General features: G+C 32.6%; 1 protein-coding gene across 1 annotated transcript in view; it reads left to right on the top strand.

The window, feature by feature from the left end:
• Positions 1 to 5,975, top strand: part of LOC139493921 (cell surface hyaluronidase-like) — a 38,898-nt gene extending 32,923 nt beyond the window's left edge. The window contains exons 20-26 of the mRNA XM_071282081.1: positions 1,970 to 2,178; positions 2,583 to 2,753; positions 3,429 to 3,600; positions 3,993 to 4,049; positions 4,509 to 4,611; positions 5,064 to 5,174; positions 5,585 to 5,975. Of these exons, the coding sequence (XP_071138182.1) occupies positions 1,970 to 2,178; positions 2,583 to 2,753; positions 3,429 to 3,600; positions 3,993 to 4,049; positions 4,509 to 4,611; positions 5,064 to 5,174; positions 5,585 to 5,757 (996 nt within the window). The 3' untranslated portion in view covers positions 5,758 to 5,975. The remainder of the gene's footprint in view (positions 1 to 1,969; positions 2,179 to 2,582; positions 2,754 to 3,428; positions 3,601 to 3,992; positions 4,050 to 4,508; positions 4,612 to 5,063; positions 5,175 to 5,584) is intronic.
• The last annotated feature ends 10,811 nt before the right edge of the window (positions 5,976 to 16,786 follow it).

Here is a 16,786-nt window from a genome sequence, read left to right as displayed (position 1 = left end):
AAGATGTTGAATTATATGTCCAATAACCCTATGAAGATGTTGAATTATATGTCCAATAACCCTATGAAGATGTTGAATTATATGTCCAATAACCCTATGAAGATGTTGAATTATATGTCCAATAACCCTATGAAGATGTTGAATTATATGTCCAATAACCCTATGAAGATGTTGAATTATATGTCCAATAACCCTATGAAGATGTTGAATTATATGTCCAATAACCCTATGAAGATGTTGAATTATATGTCCAATAACCCTATGAAGATGTTGAATTATATGTCCAATAACCCTATGAAGATGTTGAATTATATGTCCAATAACCCTATGAAGATGTTGAATTATATGTCCAATAACCCTATGAAGATGTTGAATTATATGTCCAATAACCCTATGAAGATGTTGAATTATATATCCAATAACCCTATGAAGATGTTGAATTATATGTCCAATAACCCTATGCAGATGTTGAATTATATGTCCAATAACCCTATGCAGATGTTGAATTATATGTCCAATAACCCTATGAAGATGTTGAATTATATATCCAATAACCCTATGAAGATGTTGAATTATATGTCCAATAACCCTATGAAGATGTTGAATTATATGTCCAATAACCCTATGAAGATGTTGAATTATATGTCCAATAACCCTATGCAGATGTTGAATTATATGTCCAATAACCCTATGAAGATGTTGAATTATATGTCCAATAACCCTATGAAGATGTTGAATTATATGTCCAATAACCCTATGAAGATGTTGAATTATATGTCCAATAACCCTATGAAGATGTTGAATTATATGTCCAATAACCCTATGAAGATGTTGAATTATATGTCCAATAACCCTATGAAGATGTTGAATTATATGTCCAATAACCCTATGAAGATGTTGAATTATATATCCAATAACCCTATGAAGATGTTGAATTATATGTCCAATAACCCTATGAAGATGTTGAATTATATATCCAATAACCCTATGAAGATGTTGAATTATATGTCCAATAACCTATGAAGATGTTGAATTATATGTCCAATAACCCTATGAAGATGTTGAATTATATGTCCAATAACCCTATGAAGATGTTGAATTATATGTCCAATAACCCTATGAAGATGTTGAATTATATATCCAATAACCCTATGAAGATGTTGAATTATATGTCCAATAACCCTATGAAGATGTTGAATTATATGTCCAATAACCCTATGAAGATGTTGAATTATATGTCCAATAACCCTATGAAGATGTTGAATTATATGTCCAATAACCCTATGAAGATGTTGAATTATATATCCAATAACCCTATGAAGATATTGAATTATATGTCCAATAACCCTATGAAGATGTTGAATTATATATCCAATAACCCTATGAAGATGTTGAATTATATGTCCAATAACCTATGAAGATGTTGAATTATATATCCAATAACCCTATGAAGATGTTGAATTATATGTCCAATAACCCTATGCAGATGTTGAATTATATGTCCAATAACCCTATGAAGATGTTGAATTATATGTCCAATAACCCTATGCAGATGTTGAATTATATGTCCAATAACCCTATGAAGATGTTGAATTATATATCCAATAACCCTATGAAGATGTTGAATTATATGTCCAATAACCCTATGAAGATGTTGAATTATATGTCCAATAACCCTATGCAGATGTTGAATTATATGTCCAATAACCCTATGAAGATGTTGAATTATATATCCAATAACCCTATGAAGATGTTGAATTATATGTCCAATAACCCTATGAAGATGTTGAATTTCAAATACTTTTTAACGATTTAGAGCTTAGCATATTTAAAGGCGTACAATGTTGTATGTCGCCCTCTTGGACCATTCTGTTTTTTCTTGTCTTTTGGTTACACAATAGTCTCACTGGTGATCATGTATGTCTAGCATCTCATATACATATTATTTTGTAATTTGTGTTTGAAATAGTTAGATGTGGATATAGACCGCAACTCTCCTGACAGAGGTCAAACCGAGGCTATTATGGTTCGAGACGATGAACCAGATTTTCCTGAAACTTTATCCGATGATTACACAGCAGATTTCCTGACAATTCTTGGTGGCAGCCATAGCTACACACTTCACTGGACTAAACAGATACCAAGATTCTTCATTATTAGAGGCTACGGTATCGAAAAGTATGTAGGACTGAAGTCTGTTTAGCAATTAATGTAAAGTCAGTGCATTTAGTATTGCAATTTTTGAAGAATGGACAAAAATGCGAGAGAAGTCTTTCAATTAAAGGCTTACCTTCCTAATATTTACTCACGAGACAAAAGAATCAGTGATTAATTCATTAACTCTTTCAAATAATAGTTTTTGTTCCATGTTGCTCGATTTGTCGATAGTGGTTCATTAACTTTCTGACTAGGGTTACACTGAATTTAATTTTCACTCATATATACAAGACCCATTGCTGGCCTTCTGCTCTTTGGTCGGGTTGTTGTCTCTTTGACACATTCTCGATTTTATTTTACAAGTAATACATTTTGGAATAGTTAGTATTTTGTTATCTATAATAATAGTTTGTATTTCTTGATAGACATAACCACGTTCGATTGGGTATTTGTTTGCCAACTGATGCAACGTTCAATCTGTACACATGGTCGCCATTGTGGAGACCAGAAACAAAATTATGGACACAGGTGTTATCACTTAAGGAATTAGACAACGACACACTTGGAGATAGATACTTCTGGGATAAATCGATCGGGTAAGTTCAATACCGTTGTATTATTTTAGGATTCCCTATTTGCGGATCCAGGGGGAGTGTATTTCGGCCGGATGGGTTGAAATTTTTCGATTTTTTTAATTATGTGAACGTTTCGTAGTGTTTCGGAGGTTGAAATACCCCCTTGCTCAAAATGATTGGATCTCCGCCTGCTCGCGGTTTTGATTTAGTCATGGAATATTCGTGAATTTAAACTTCCTTCAACTGATTACTTAACATTTATAGATATAAGAATATGTGGCATGAGTGCCAATGAGACAACCCGCTATCCAAGTCAAAATTGTAATAGTAAATCATTATAAGTCAAAGTACGGTCTTCAACACGGAACCTTGCCTCACACAGAACAGTTAACTATAAAGAGCCCTAAAATGACCAGTGTAGAACGGGGGAAACAACGTTCTTATCTATAAAAAAGAACGAAAAACAAGAAACACTTATGGACCACATAAAAAAAAACGACAACCATAGAACACCAGGGTCATTTGTTCCTGAAAATTACTGAAGCATAATTGACTCTGGATATTAAGCAAGCAAAACTATATTAATAAATTCCCATTATACACAATTTGTGTACTAAACAAAAGAAACAACATTTGAACTCTATTAGATTGCAGTTTGTTGGCAACATCTCCTTATCTTATTAACTTCAATTCTAGGATGCTATTTGTAAAATTCATCAGTTATAGAACAAGAAGTCGTAGTTGTACAACTGATTGTGAAGGAGAATGTCCGGTTCTGCAGGTGACCGTACTTTCCGGAGATAGAGCAGACGGCAATTGTCGACACAGAACTTACGTTAACCCTGGAACTTACAGAAAACCAAGCGGTGTAAGTATGATTTCATAAAACTATTACTTTTTAAACAATGTATATAGATTCCTTTTGAAAAATTATACGAAGCATTTGATTTAATTCGGAAATCTTAAGAAAATTATTTCGAATTATATTAATGGCAGGGATTTAAGAATGAATTTGCTATTCCGAAAAAAGATCCAACTTGAAATTGGACAAATAAATGCTACGATATAAACAAAGGTAAAAAAAACTGTTATAATTCCATGCATACACAGGTTAATTAAATTATTATGAATTAAGACCAAAAGTTAGTTTTGAATGCTTTTAAACAAAAGTTTTGCCAGGAAGTAAAGTAACAGTCAGTGTTTAGAACTATTGATTGCAATGATATAAACATGTCCAATATACATTGTTTTTGTTTGCAGGGTAAAATGAAAACTGATGAAAGGGAAATGACAGCCACTTCAAATGTTCCTCCTGTGGTAAGAATGAACAGCGAAGAAAAGGGATGTGAAAAATACCAAAAGGGGTTATTTGAACTCATTAGTCAACGACAAACTTACCTTGCTATTAGAAAAAAAGACTCAAATACAAACATTAGTCGTTAAAACACTATATTGATCACTAAGTTTTACCGGAAGAAGTAACAGCTCCTGTCCCACTCGTAAAACTGTCTAGAATCAGATTACTTTTAGTGCTGTAAAATGAATTTGATTAAGTACGTTGAACACATTAACTGTTGAAAAACAGACGATATCATTACCAGACTTGAAAGAGTTGAACAAAAAAAAAAGAAAACAGTGTACAACACACTAGAAATAAGACTTGAAACCCAACCATAATAATGGTTTGAACTTTAGAGCTCTGGCTGAGGGGGTCTTCCGAAGTCCAAAGAAATAAATATAATCAAATAAAAATATTAACACGATTGCAATTTACAGGACTGGGGAGCTGGTTCACAACTACCGTTTTCGTCCAGACAAATAACAGATGGTGGCTTCTCTGATTGGTCGGATTATATGGAGTGTTCTGTCACATGTGGAGGTTAGTTACATACATCTAATATTAATGCAGCAATATTTGGACACATTGATTGTTTAACGTTCTTAAATAAAATATACAACCTGTGTTATCATACACACTAGAGGGCCACAAAAATAGTCGGATTGAGCAGGTTGTCGGAATACACGTGTTTTTCTGCAATGATAGGCATATTGTGGGACCATGAAAATGTGTCGGTTAAAGCAGGATGTGGTAATACTGAGGTGTCGGATTAATCAGGTTACACTGTATTTTCAATATTATAATATTAATCAATATTGTTCTATTATAAACATTGTTTTGCTGACCCGATTCAGCGATTCTCTCATTTAAAAAATAACCAAACGGCATAGCTCTCTAGAAGTTATTCCAAAATACCAGTATAAAATAATCTGATATTTGTGTTAAAAATAACATAGAAAGCTCTGTACGAATGATATTTTTTTATTTTACAGGAGGCACCAAATCGAGGTACAGGTACTGCAATAACCCGTCCCCGACGAACGGTGGTGCTGACTGTGCTGGTCGTTCTGTTGTGACTCTTACTTGCCATGATAAACCATGTCGTAAGTAAACATTGCGTCATAATTATTACAAATATTGTTACATGTACTGATTTGAATGATTAGTCACATAGTTAGGATTCTAGAAGACGATCAATACGGAACCTCATGTTCGAACAAACGGAGAAGGTCGTACGGTGACATATAGTTGTAAATGCCTGTGTCATTTGGTCTCTTGTGGAGAGGTGTGTCATTGGCAATCAAACCACATCTTCCTTTTTATAACCATAGTATTTTTGCTGGGCAATATTTCCGCTAACACAATAAGATTTCAAATTTTATATTCTACATAAATACTTTTCTTTCACTTGTTTAGAATACCAGTATAATCATAGTTTATATCTTAGTGGCTGCACTGTTATATTTTGAACGATTATCATTTCATCATTTCAAAAGAATTCTTTCCATTGCAGCAATTGATGGCGGATTTACAGATTGGACTTTATGGAGCACATGCCTTGTAACTTCCGGTTGTCAAGGGTACAGCCAAAGACGACGATCATGTGATAAGCCATTACCACAATATGGCGGAAAATTTTGTTCCGGTTCAATTAAAGAGGAGGAAGCCTGTGATATTTGTTTATAACATCGAACATTATTCAAAACTAAAAGCATTCCGCAAGAATAATGGGCAGTTCTACACTGAGGTGTTGTAATAAGAATATCTGAGGAGACTTTTTTTTCATTTTTGTTAATGAAATAAGTGAACACATGTAATGAATTATAGGTCATCTTATTTAATTTCTAGATTAAGCGTTATATATAACGATACTACATGGATATTTGAAGTACCAGTGAATTTGTACAAGAATATTATTTTTTAATGAAAATTAAAACGTATATTTACATATTTTTCTCAACGATTATTTGAATAATTTTGACTGTCAATCCTGTATAATGATAGCAGAAAAGCTTGTGTATCTTTCTTTTATATTTTCATTATCGCCGGGTTTTATGTTTTTGTCGTTTGTATTGCAAAAGCATATAACATTATATTTATTCCAGTCACGTCAAAATTGGATATCTTTCGTCTCTCTTTTATAGCAGTAATTCTTTGTCTCCCATTTTCATTTCCAATTAATCTTCACAAAAAAAAAGTCATTTTGTTTGATAATGTTTTTTTTTTGAAATTCCAAGGATACTCTAACAGAAATACTACTCTCAAACTAAGTGAAATCACTGCTGCCTGTGTGCTATAATTTATGTTAATGATTAACGTGCTTCTGGTAACTTGAAGATCATGAAGCAAAAACTAGCTTAAATCAAACACGATCATGACGTCGTACATTCAGTGTTCCGGTATCATAGTGTTACATCAACTGGTTCCCACTGGCCTAGTTTACACAGCAGGTGGTCCTCATATTTATAGATACCAAAAGTCAGCCTAGTAAGAATATGGCATTAATATTTGTTTTTAAATTCAGGTTGAACAATGATAAGGTTTAACATCTATCCCTTCGAACTAGAGATAAAGGATACAACAGATACAGTTAAGTCGGCCTCATATCTTGATTTACATCTAGAAATTGACGATTATGGTCGGTTGAAAAGAAAAATTTACGACAAAAGAGATGATTTCAGCTTTCCAATTGTGAACTTTCAATTTCTATGTAGCAACATTCCAGCAGTACCTGCTTACGGGGTATATATCTCCCGTGCTTGTATTTCCTATCAGGATTTTTTGATAGAGGGTTGCTGCTCACAAGGAAACTATTAAACAAAGAGTTTCAAATGGTGAAGTTGAAATCATCCCTTCGTAAATTTTGCGGACGCCATCACAAGTTGGTTGACCGTTATGGAATAACCGTTTCACAGATGATATCGGATATGTTCCTTTGGTAACTATTTACACCACTGGGTCGATGCCACTGCTGGTGGACGTTTCGTCCCCGAGGGTATCACCAGTCCAGTAGTCAACACTTCGGTGTATCATTAATGTGGTCATTTTTATAAATTTCCTGTTTACAAAACTTTAAATTTATGGGTTTGAGTCTTGGCTATCGAAGAGATCACTAATATCATTTATAAATATATTAAAAAGGGCGGGCTTAGTGAATCTCCCGGTGGTACCCCTCTTTGAATATGGAATGGGTCTAATTGTAAATTTTTATGTTTAAAGCAAATTTTAGTCTGGTTGAGTTGGTTTTTTAATAGGTTATATAATTTTTTACCAACACCCATATTTGTTAATTTATATAATAACCCATCTGTCCATATGGAGTCGAAGGCTTTCTTTAAATCAATGAAACAATTATATAGTTTTGCTTCTTTTTGTGTATATATTTATTTATCAAAGATTTCAATATAAAAATACTATCTGTGGTCGTATGTTTTTCTCTAAATCCAAATTGGGATTTGTTGAGTTTATCTTCTAGAATATTTGTTATTCTGTTATTTATAATGGCACTGAATAGTTTTGCTATGGAATTAGTTAACACTATACCCTATAGTTGTTTGGATCTGATTTGTCCCCTGTTTTATAAACCGGTATAAAAAAAAAAGATAGGTTCCAGTTTATAGGGTAGTACCCAGACAAAAGTATTAAATTGAAAAGTTTTGTTATAGCTTTTAAGGTTACGTAACTAGTGTACTTGAATATTTCATTAGGAATTGCATCAGGCCCACAGCTGATATGCCTTTTTAAATTTTTATTAATATCTTTTTATCTTCAAAATATGTTATAGGGGAGTCTGTATTCTCATTTTGGATCAAATTTTTTTAACTTCTTTTAAGGATTTTTCTATGTTTGTTTGGAAACCCAAGTTGACATTTTTACAAGCACCTTAGTTTTAAAAGTGATTTTCAGCATTTTAAGTATTTTCATAAATATACCCCACATCTCTATATGCATTCTCGTTAGGTCTTAGCGACTTTAATGTTTTCCAGTATTCCTGTGAATTGTTACCAAAATTAATAGTTAGTTTGTTATATATGTTTTGTTTAAATAATTTCTTTTTCTGATTGACCATTTTTTTCAACTGTTTCTTCAGGGTATAATATTTAGTTTTATTCACTTTGTCGCTTGGATTCTTCCGAAGAAGGTCTCCAATATTATTTATTTGTCTTTTGTGTAAATAAATAATATGGTCTGACCATGTCTGTTTATATTTTTTGTAATTCTTTCTTTTAAGTACTTTATCTTTTACTTTACATACTTTTTCTGATATTTTACCCTATATAGAAGTCAGCTTTTCTGATGCTTCATTTATACCAGATAGATTTTTTGAAAAATGTTAAAAATCTATGATATTTTCTTTTATTTCATTTGAAGCTAGTACTTCTATTAATTTTTGTTTTGAATTTTCTTCCCATAAGAATCTTCTGGTTGTTTTCCAGGAGTCAAAATTATTTGTTTGTTTCAATTTTATGTCACATTTTAAATGAACTTCCATGTGAGCATGGTCTGATAGATAATTGAATGGACATGTTTTAAAGTATTAAACTGAGGACAAGAGAGCCACACTAGTTACAGCATAATCCACACTGCTATAACCGTTTGGAGTAAGACCTGTATAATAACCTTGGGAGTCCCCGATATATCTACCGTTCAAAATTCGGAGTCTAGAAGATATGCATAAATCAATTAAGTTGTTTCCGTATGTGTTACATGCAAGGTCTTGGTTATTTCGGTCTAGACAAGTAGATAAAGGAAGATGTGGTGTGAGTGCCAATGAGACAACTCTCCATCCAAATAACAATTTTGAAAAAGTAAACCATTATAGGTCAATGTAAGGCCTTCAACACGGAGCCTTGGCTCACACCGAACAACAAGCTATAAAGGGCCTCAAAATTACTAGTGTAAAACCATTTAAACGGAAAAACCAACGGTATAATTGATATAAAAAAAAAAAAAAAAAAAACCCAACCGAGAAACGAGAAACACGTTGAAATTACATAAACAAACGACAACAACTGAACATCAGATTCCTGACTTAGGACAGGTGCAAACATTTGCAGCGGGATTAAACGTTTTAATGGATCCAAACCTTCTCCCTTTTTCTGAAACAATAGCATAACATCACAACAAAGAAAAACATACGATAAAATATCAATTGGCAGACTTAACTCAATCAAAAAACGTATGATTAAACAATGAACGAATAAATTTGATCTGCGATATCTGAATACAAATGCACAGTTAATTAAATATTAGAGACAAACATTCATGACCAAAAAGCTAACAAACAAATTCAAACGCAGGACATGACTGAGAAATATTTAACCAATCAATGTTAACTTTAGAAAAAAAACGGTTTTTTTATAATCTTGAAGTTTATACAAATGTTGTAAGAATAAGTGAAAAATTGAAGATATTACAAATAATCAAAGCTGGTGTACAGACAAGATCCATATAAATAAAAAATAACAAAAAAGCATTATAAACAGTATCAACAGGTCGAATTAACAAGAAAATACGATTTGAGAGTACTCGCAGTTACTGACAGCTAGTTAAAAGCCAAAACCAATTAATAATAAAAAATCATGCATCAGAGACTAAAATCGACTAAAACACATCACAGGGATTTAGTATTTTAACGTCATTAATAGTCAAAGAAGACATGACTTGTGCAATGCCAAAAATAAATGTATCGACAGGTAGTAGTATAGTGAAGAGCGACTTCTATAGAAATAAAAGTTAACGTGTCTGTATCTCTATACATCTCGCCTCAAAAGATAATGAAATTTAGTTATGTTTTAATTTGCTAATGACAATATCAATATTAGTGCCAATGTGAACTATATTCAGAGATCTTATTACAATATTGGTACGATAACCCTTACTTATAAGTTTGTTTAAAGGTTCGATGAGTTTACAAGGATCACATAGTGATTTCCTCGCTTTAAGTACAATATTACCATAAAATTTAGGATGTGAAATACCATTTTTAATAAGCTTTCTACAGGTATAGCCAAATTTACTAATCAAATCTTTGTATCTATGAAAGAATTTAGTAAAAGTTTTAAGTAATTTATGGTATCGAAATCCCTGACACAACAATTTACCAGTGATGCATTGATTACGTTCGTTAAAATCTATGACATCAGAACACACACGGGCAAACCGAACGAGTTGCGATATATAAACACCGTATGATGGAGCCAAAGGCACATCGCCGTCTAAAAAAGGAAAATTAACAATAGGAAATGAAAAATCGTCTCTTTTGTCGTAAATTTTAGTGTGAAGTTTCCCGTTTGAAATTGAAATGTCTAATAAATCTAGAAAAGGACAACTGCTGCTGTTTATGTTAGATTTAGTTAAAGTAAGTTCGTTTGGGTAAATTTCTGAAGTATATTTAGAGAACTCTGGATTATTCAACGAAAAAATATCATCCAGATAACGGTAGGTATTTTTGAATGTATCAACCAAATGTAACAATGATGGGTCTTTACTGAGTTTGGTCATAAACTGAGATTCATAGCAATATAGAAATAAATCTGCTATTAAAGGGGCACAGTTGGTGCCCATAGGAATAACTACTACCTGACGATACACTTTATCGCCGAAACGTACATAAATGTTATCAAGCAGAAAGTTTAAAGCTTCAATCATATCCTCACATTTCCAGTAAGTGTATCTAGCATACTTTCCTTTTTCGTTACAGAAAAAGGCCTTAAACGAGTTACAGCAAATAAAATTACAATGAGATTTTTCGAAAGACCATTTTATCAAATACAAAAACTTTTTCTTTATAAGATTGTGTGGAAGTGTAGTGTACAGAGTAGAAAAATCATAACTGTCAACAGAATTGTAAGGACCATTGAAAGCATGTATTTTATCTAAAACCTCTAAAGAATTTTTAACACTCCAAAAATAATTAATACCATTATTTTCATAAGCTTTATTACAAAAGTTAATAACCAGTTCTTTGATAGTAGTAAGGGAGGTGGTTAGAAGTACTGATAGATTAGTAGTAGAACACTTACTGGAAGCGGAGATGAAACGGAATTTAAATGGTTTTTTGTGTAATTTCGGTAACCAGTACATGGTAGGGACTTTCAAATGTTCGGAAGATGCTTTAAGCTGGGCAGTGGTAGTGGTATGCTTGTTAACGATTTGACTCTCTGTGGTGCGCACTGACCTGAATGTAGAGGAATTGATAATTTCGTTTTGAAGAACTTTCGTGTAGTATATGCGTCACACCACCACTACATTATTTGCTGCCTTGTCTGCCGGTACGAACACAAACCGCTCTGCGAGTACCTTGAGTTTGTTTTTTATTCTAGAAATGGGTATATCATGGTTCCTATTATTAATTTCAGAATTGTTTTCTAAATGAGATATTCGAATATCAACCGTATTCATAATTTTATTCAAATAACTGTCTAAAGATTTTTTATCGGATTTTTCACGTTTGCACCAATTTTTACAATAGGCAGACAGAGCGTCTTTAATGACCTGACGACACTGTTTCCAATCTATTGTAGATGGAGGACGGTATTTCGGTCCTTTCTTTAGAAAAGTTATGACTTCACGGTCATCGACGATGTTGAGGTCTCCAGTGATAACATGACCATAGGGAACATATTTAAAACTAGATGTTTCGCAATCTCAAGTGGAAGGAACATTATTTTCTATATTGACGTCTGTTGTAATTGACGTATAATTGAAAATCAAATTTCTGCTCGGTTTTTTATAAGAATACGAAATAATGGGTTGTTCTATATTGTCAAAATATGGAGGTATTAAGCTATAGACAGAAGAGTCATTGAATATGCTAGACAAATTAATAAAATCAATACCTCTATTTATATATTTTAATTTGAGAAAATGTCGTTTAAGATTTTCAGGTTTATCAATAATAGGAAAAAGCCTGTGATGACAAAAGGCTGTAATAATACGGGTGTATTCATAAAATGGGCTAAAAAAAGAAATTTTATCGCACTCCAGAAAAATAGCATATAATTTACTTATAGGTATCTGACCCAGTTTGCATAATACTTGATGTCTGCCATTATTCTTTATTATAGATAACAGATCAGCAAGTGTATAATTTATACGATGTTTAATACGTTGATTACGGTTCTTGCGTTTACCATGAGACCTATTATTTCTAAGTCGTTTATCAACAATATTAATGACATCGATATGAGTTTTAGATATGTTCCCCTGCCCTAATATTTTATCATTTAGACCGAGAGGATAAGCTGTTTGAAGTCTTTTTATCCAAAACAATTCGCGAACTTCGCGTGATTTTTCAAATTGCTTGTGCGATTCTCCTGGTTGTTTTTGAACGGTTTCGAGCGGTTGGAATTTTATATATTTCAGATTATGATTATGCTTATCTAAATGCTGATATACTAAACTTTTGAATTTTTTGGGTCTACGAAAGCGGTAGAGATGTTCTTGATTTCTTCTGAAATACTCTCGTCCCGTCTGTCCCACATATTGAATACCACACTTAGGTTGGGTTCAAGTTACCACATATATTAGGTTTTGAGTTTTTCAGGTAATATCACAGGAAAAGGAGAGCGAAAAGGTTCTCCCGTTCACTGTTGACCTTATAGTATTTTGAGAAGTTAATCTAAAACAGGTTAGTCATTTTTTGGCATTGCACGGGAAAATTTGTGGATATCCACGTGCATTTTTGTTAAATAATCTGGCTGTAGTGGCATTACCAATACGTTTATTTATGCACGTAGATAACCTAGAAGTTGTGTTGTTGATAATATTTTTTCCATTCCGTAAAATCATGATTATTTAATAGGGGTATAGGATCAATACAAAAGACCGGAGGTTGTAACATTGAATGAGGATCACAGTTACGGAATAGGGAGTAATTAGGAGTGCAGTAAAGAACTCTTACAAAAACTGTAATAAAAGGCCCGACATATGGACTTAAATATAACAAAACTGACATGTATAACAAACACAGTGCAAAAACAGTGGTTGTAAGAAATCGAATAAAAACCATAGCAGGGGGCAATTATAAAAAATAGCAGGCGTGGATGAGTATTAATACATCCCAACATCGTAAACAATAAAGATATAAACATGTGAAAGCTCTCTCACAGGCAAACAACCAATAACTGAAATATATAAGGGCATACACTACAAGCAAGGGGACACATTCTACTGCATCCACACAGCACGAGTAACAAACCCTGCAGTATTAAAATAGATATAGGAAAATGTGGTGTGAGTGCCAATGAGACAACTCTCCATACAAATAACAATTTAAAAAGTAAACCATTATAGGTTAAAGTACGGCCTTCAACACGGAGCCTTGGCTCACACCGAACAACAAGCTATAAAGGGCCCCAAAATTACTAGTGTAAAACCATTCAAACGGGAAAACCAACGGTCTAATCTATATAAACAAAACGAGAAACGAGAAACACGTATATATTACATAAACAAACGACAACTACTGTACATCAGATTCCTGACTTAGGACAGGTGCAAACATTTGCAGCGGGATTAAACGTTTTAATGGATCCAAACCTTCTCCCTTTTTCTGAAACAATAGCATAACATCACAACAAAGAAAAACATACGATAAAATATCAATTGGCAGACTTAACTCAATCAAAAAACGTATGATTAAACAATGAACGAATAAATTTGATCTGCGATATCTGAATACAAATGCACAGTTAATTAAATATTAGAGACAAACATTCATGACCAAAAAGCTAAAAAACAAATTCAAACGCAGGACATGACTGAGAAATATTTAACCAATCAATGTTAACTTTAGAAAAAAACCGTTTTTTTTTATAATCTTGAAGTTAATACAAATGTTGTAAGAATAAGTGAAAAATTGAAGATATTACAAATAATCAAAGCTGGTGTACAGACAAGATCCATATAAATAAAAAATAACAAAAAAGCATTATAAACAGTATCAACAGGTCGAATTAACAAGAAAATACGATTTGAGAGTACTCGCAGTTACTGACAGCTAGTTAAAAACCAAAACCAATTAATAATAAAAAATCATGCATCGGAGACTAAAATCGACTAAAACACATCACAGGGATTTAGTATTTTAACGTCATTAATAGTCAAAGAAGACATGACTTGTGCAATGCCAAAAATAAATGTATCGACAGGTAGTAGTATAGTGAAGAGCGACTTCTATAGAAATAAAAGTTAACGTGTCTTTGTCTCTATACATCTCGCCTCAAAAGATAATGAAATTTAGTTATGTTTTAATTTGCTAATGACAATATCAATATTAGTGCCAATGTGAACTATGTTCAGAGATCTTATTACAATATTGGTACGATAACCCTTACTTATAAGTTTGTTTAAAGGTTCGATGAGTTTACAAGGATCACATAGTGATTTCCTCGCTTTAAGTACAATATTACCATAAAATTTAGGAGGTAAAATACCATTTTTAATAAGCTTTCTACAGGTATAGCCAAATTTACTAATCAAATCTTTGTATCTATGAAAGAATTTAGTAAAAGTTTTAAGTAATTTATGGTATCGAAATCCCTGACACAACAATTTACCAGTGATGCATTGATTACGTTCGTTAAAATCTATGACATCAGAACACACACGGGCAAACCGAACGAGTTGCGATATATAAACACCGTATGATGGAGCCAAAGGCACATCGCCGTCTAAAAAAGGAAAATTAACAATAGGAAATGAAAAATCGTCTCTTTTGTCGTAAATTTTAGTGTGAAGTTTCCCGTTTGAAATTGAAATGTCTAAATCTAGAAAAGGACAACTGCTGCTGTTTATGTTAGATTTAGTTAAAGTAAGTTCGTTTGGGTAAATTTCTGAAGTATATTTAGAGAACTCTGGATTATTCAACGAAAAAATATCATCCAGATAACGGTAGATATTTTTGAATGTATCAACCAAATGTAACAATGATGGGTCTTTACTGAGTTTGGTCATAAACTGAGATTCATAGCAATATAGAAATAAATCTGCTATTAAAGGGGCACAGTTGGTGCCCATAGGAATACCTACTACCTGACGATACACTTTATCGCCGAAACGTACATAAATGTTATCAAGCAGAAAGTTTAAAGCTTCAATCATATCCTCACATTTCCAGTAAGTGTATCTAGCATACTTTCCTTTTTCGTTACAGAAAAAGGCCTTAAACGAGTTACAGCAAATAAAATTACAATGAGATTTTTCGAAAGACCATTTTATCAAATACAAAAACTTTTTCTTTATAAGATTGTGTGGAAGTGTAGTGTACAGAGTAGAAAAATCATAACTGTCAACAGAATTGTAAGGACCATTGAAAGCATGTATTTTATCTAAAACCTCTAAAGAATTTTTAACACTCCAAAAATAATTAATACCATCATTTTCATAAGCTTTATTACAAAAGTTAATAACCAGTTCTTTGATAGTAGTAAGGGAGGTGGTTAGAAGTACTGATAGATTAGTAGTAGAACACTTACTGGAAGCGGAGATGAAACGGAATTTAAATGGTTTTTTGTGTAATTTCGGTAACCAGTACATGGTAGGGACTTTCAAATGTTCGGAAGATGCTTTAAGCTGGGCAGTGGTAGTGGTATGCTTGTTAACGATTTGACTCTCTGTGGTGCGCACTGACCTGAATGTAGAGGAATTGATAATTTCGTTTTGAAGAACTTTCGTGTAGTATATGCGTCACACCACCACTACATTATTTGCTGCCTTGTCTGCCGGTACGAACACAAACCGCTCTGCGAGTACCTTGAGTTTGTTTTTTATTCTAGAAATGGGTATATCATGGTTCCTATTATTAATTTCAGAATTGTTTTCTAAATGAGATATTCGAATATCAACCGTATTCATAATTTTATTCAAATAACTGTCTAAAGATTTTTTATCGGATTTTTCACGTTTGCACCAATTTTTACAAGAGGCAGACAGAGCGTCTTTAATGACCTGACGACACTGTTTCCAATCTATTGTAGATGGAGGACGGTATTTCGGTCCTTTCTTTAGAAAAGTTATGACTTCACGGTCATCGACGATGTTGAGGTCTCCAGTGATAACATGACCATAGGGAACATATTTAAAACTAGATGTTTCGCAATCTCAAGTGGAAGGAACATTATTTTCTATATTGACGTCTGTTGTAATTGACGTATAATTGAAAATCAAATTTCTGCTCGTTTTTTTATAAGAATACGAAATAATGGGTTGTTCTATATTATCAAAATATTCAACTATAAATCTTCTGAGTGCCAGTAGATAATATTAGCTTATTAGTAAAAACACATGTGAGTACAAGTTATGTGGATTAATAATATATGTCTTATTTTATACATAAACTAATTGTTTTAGTAAAGAGATAATAATTTGTTTTCATTTAAGTATAAACAATCCTTGTTTAAAGATCAAAGTACATTTCTATTTCAGACATTTTAAAGAGTAACAAATTTTGAGTCTAACAAAGTGAACATAATGAGTTGTATTTTCATACAATATAAATTCAGAACCTTCCTCTTACATTTTGGAGCATTGTTTCCATCATATATATAAAATCTCTTTCATTCATACCTTGACTATATGGATTACCTTGACCATTATACATGTTTGAGTTTTTATTAAGCTCTGGTGATTGATACTGCTTATTGCCATTATATCCATAGTTTTGCATATTTCTATTTTCATAATATCCTGTATTGTTGTTATAACCTAACCT

Source organism: Mytilus edulis, chromosome 11, assembly GCF_963676685.1.
Source record: "Mytilus edulis chromosome 11, xbMytEdul2.2, whole genome shotgun sequence".
NCBI lineage: Eukaryota > Metazoa > Mollusca > Bivalvia > Mytilida > Mytilidae > Mytilus > Mytilus edulis.
The sequence above is the reverse complement of the archived record's forward strand: the minus strand, read 5'-3'. Positions and strand labels throughout refer to the sequence as shown.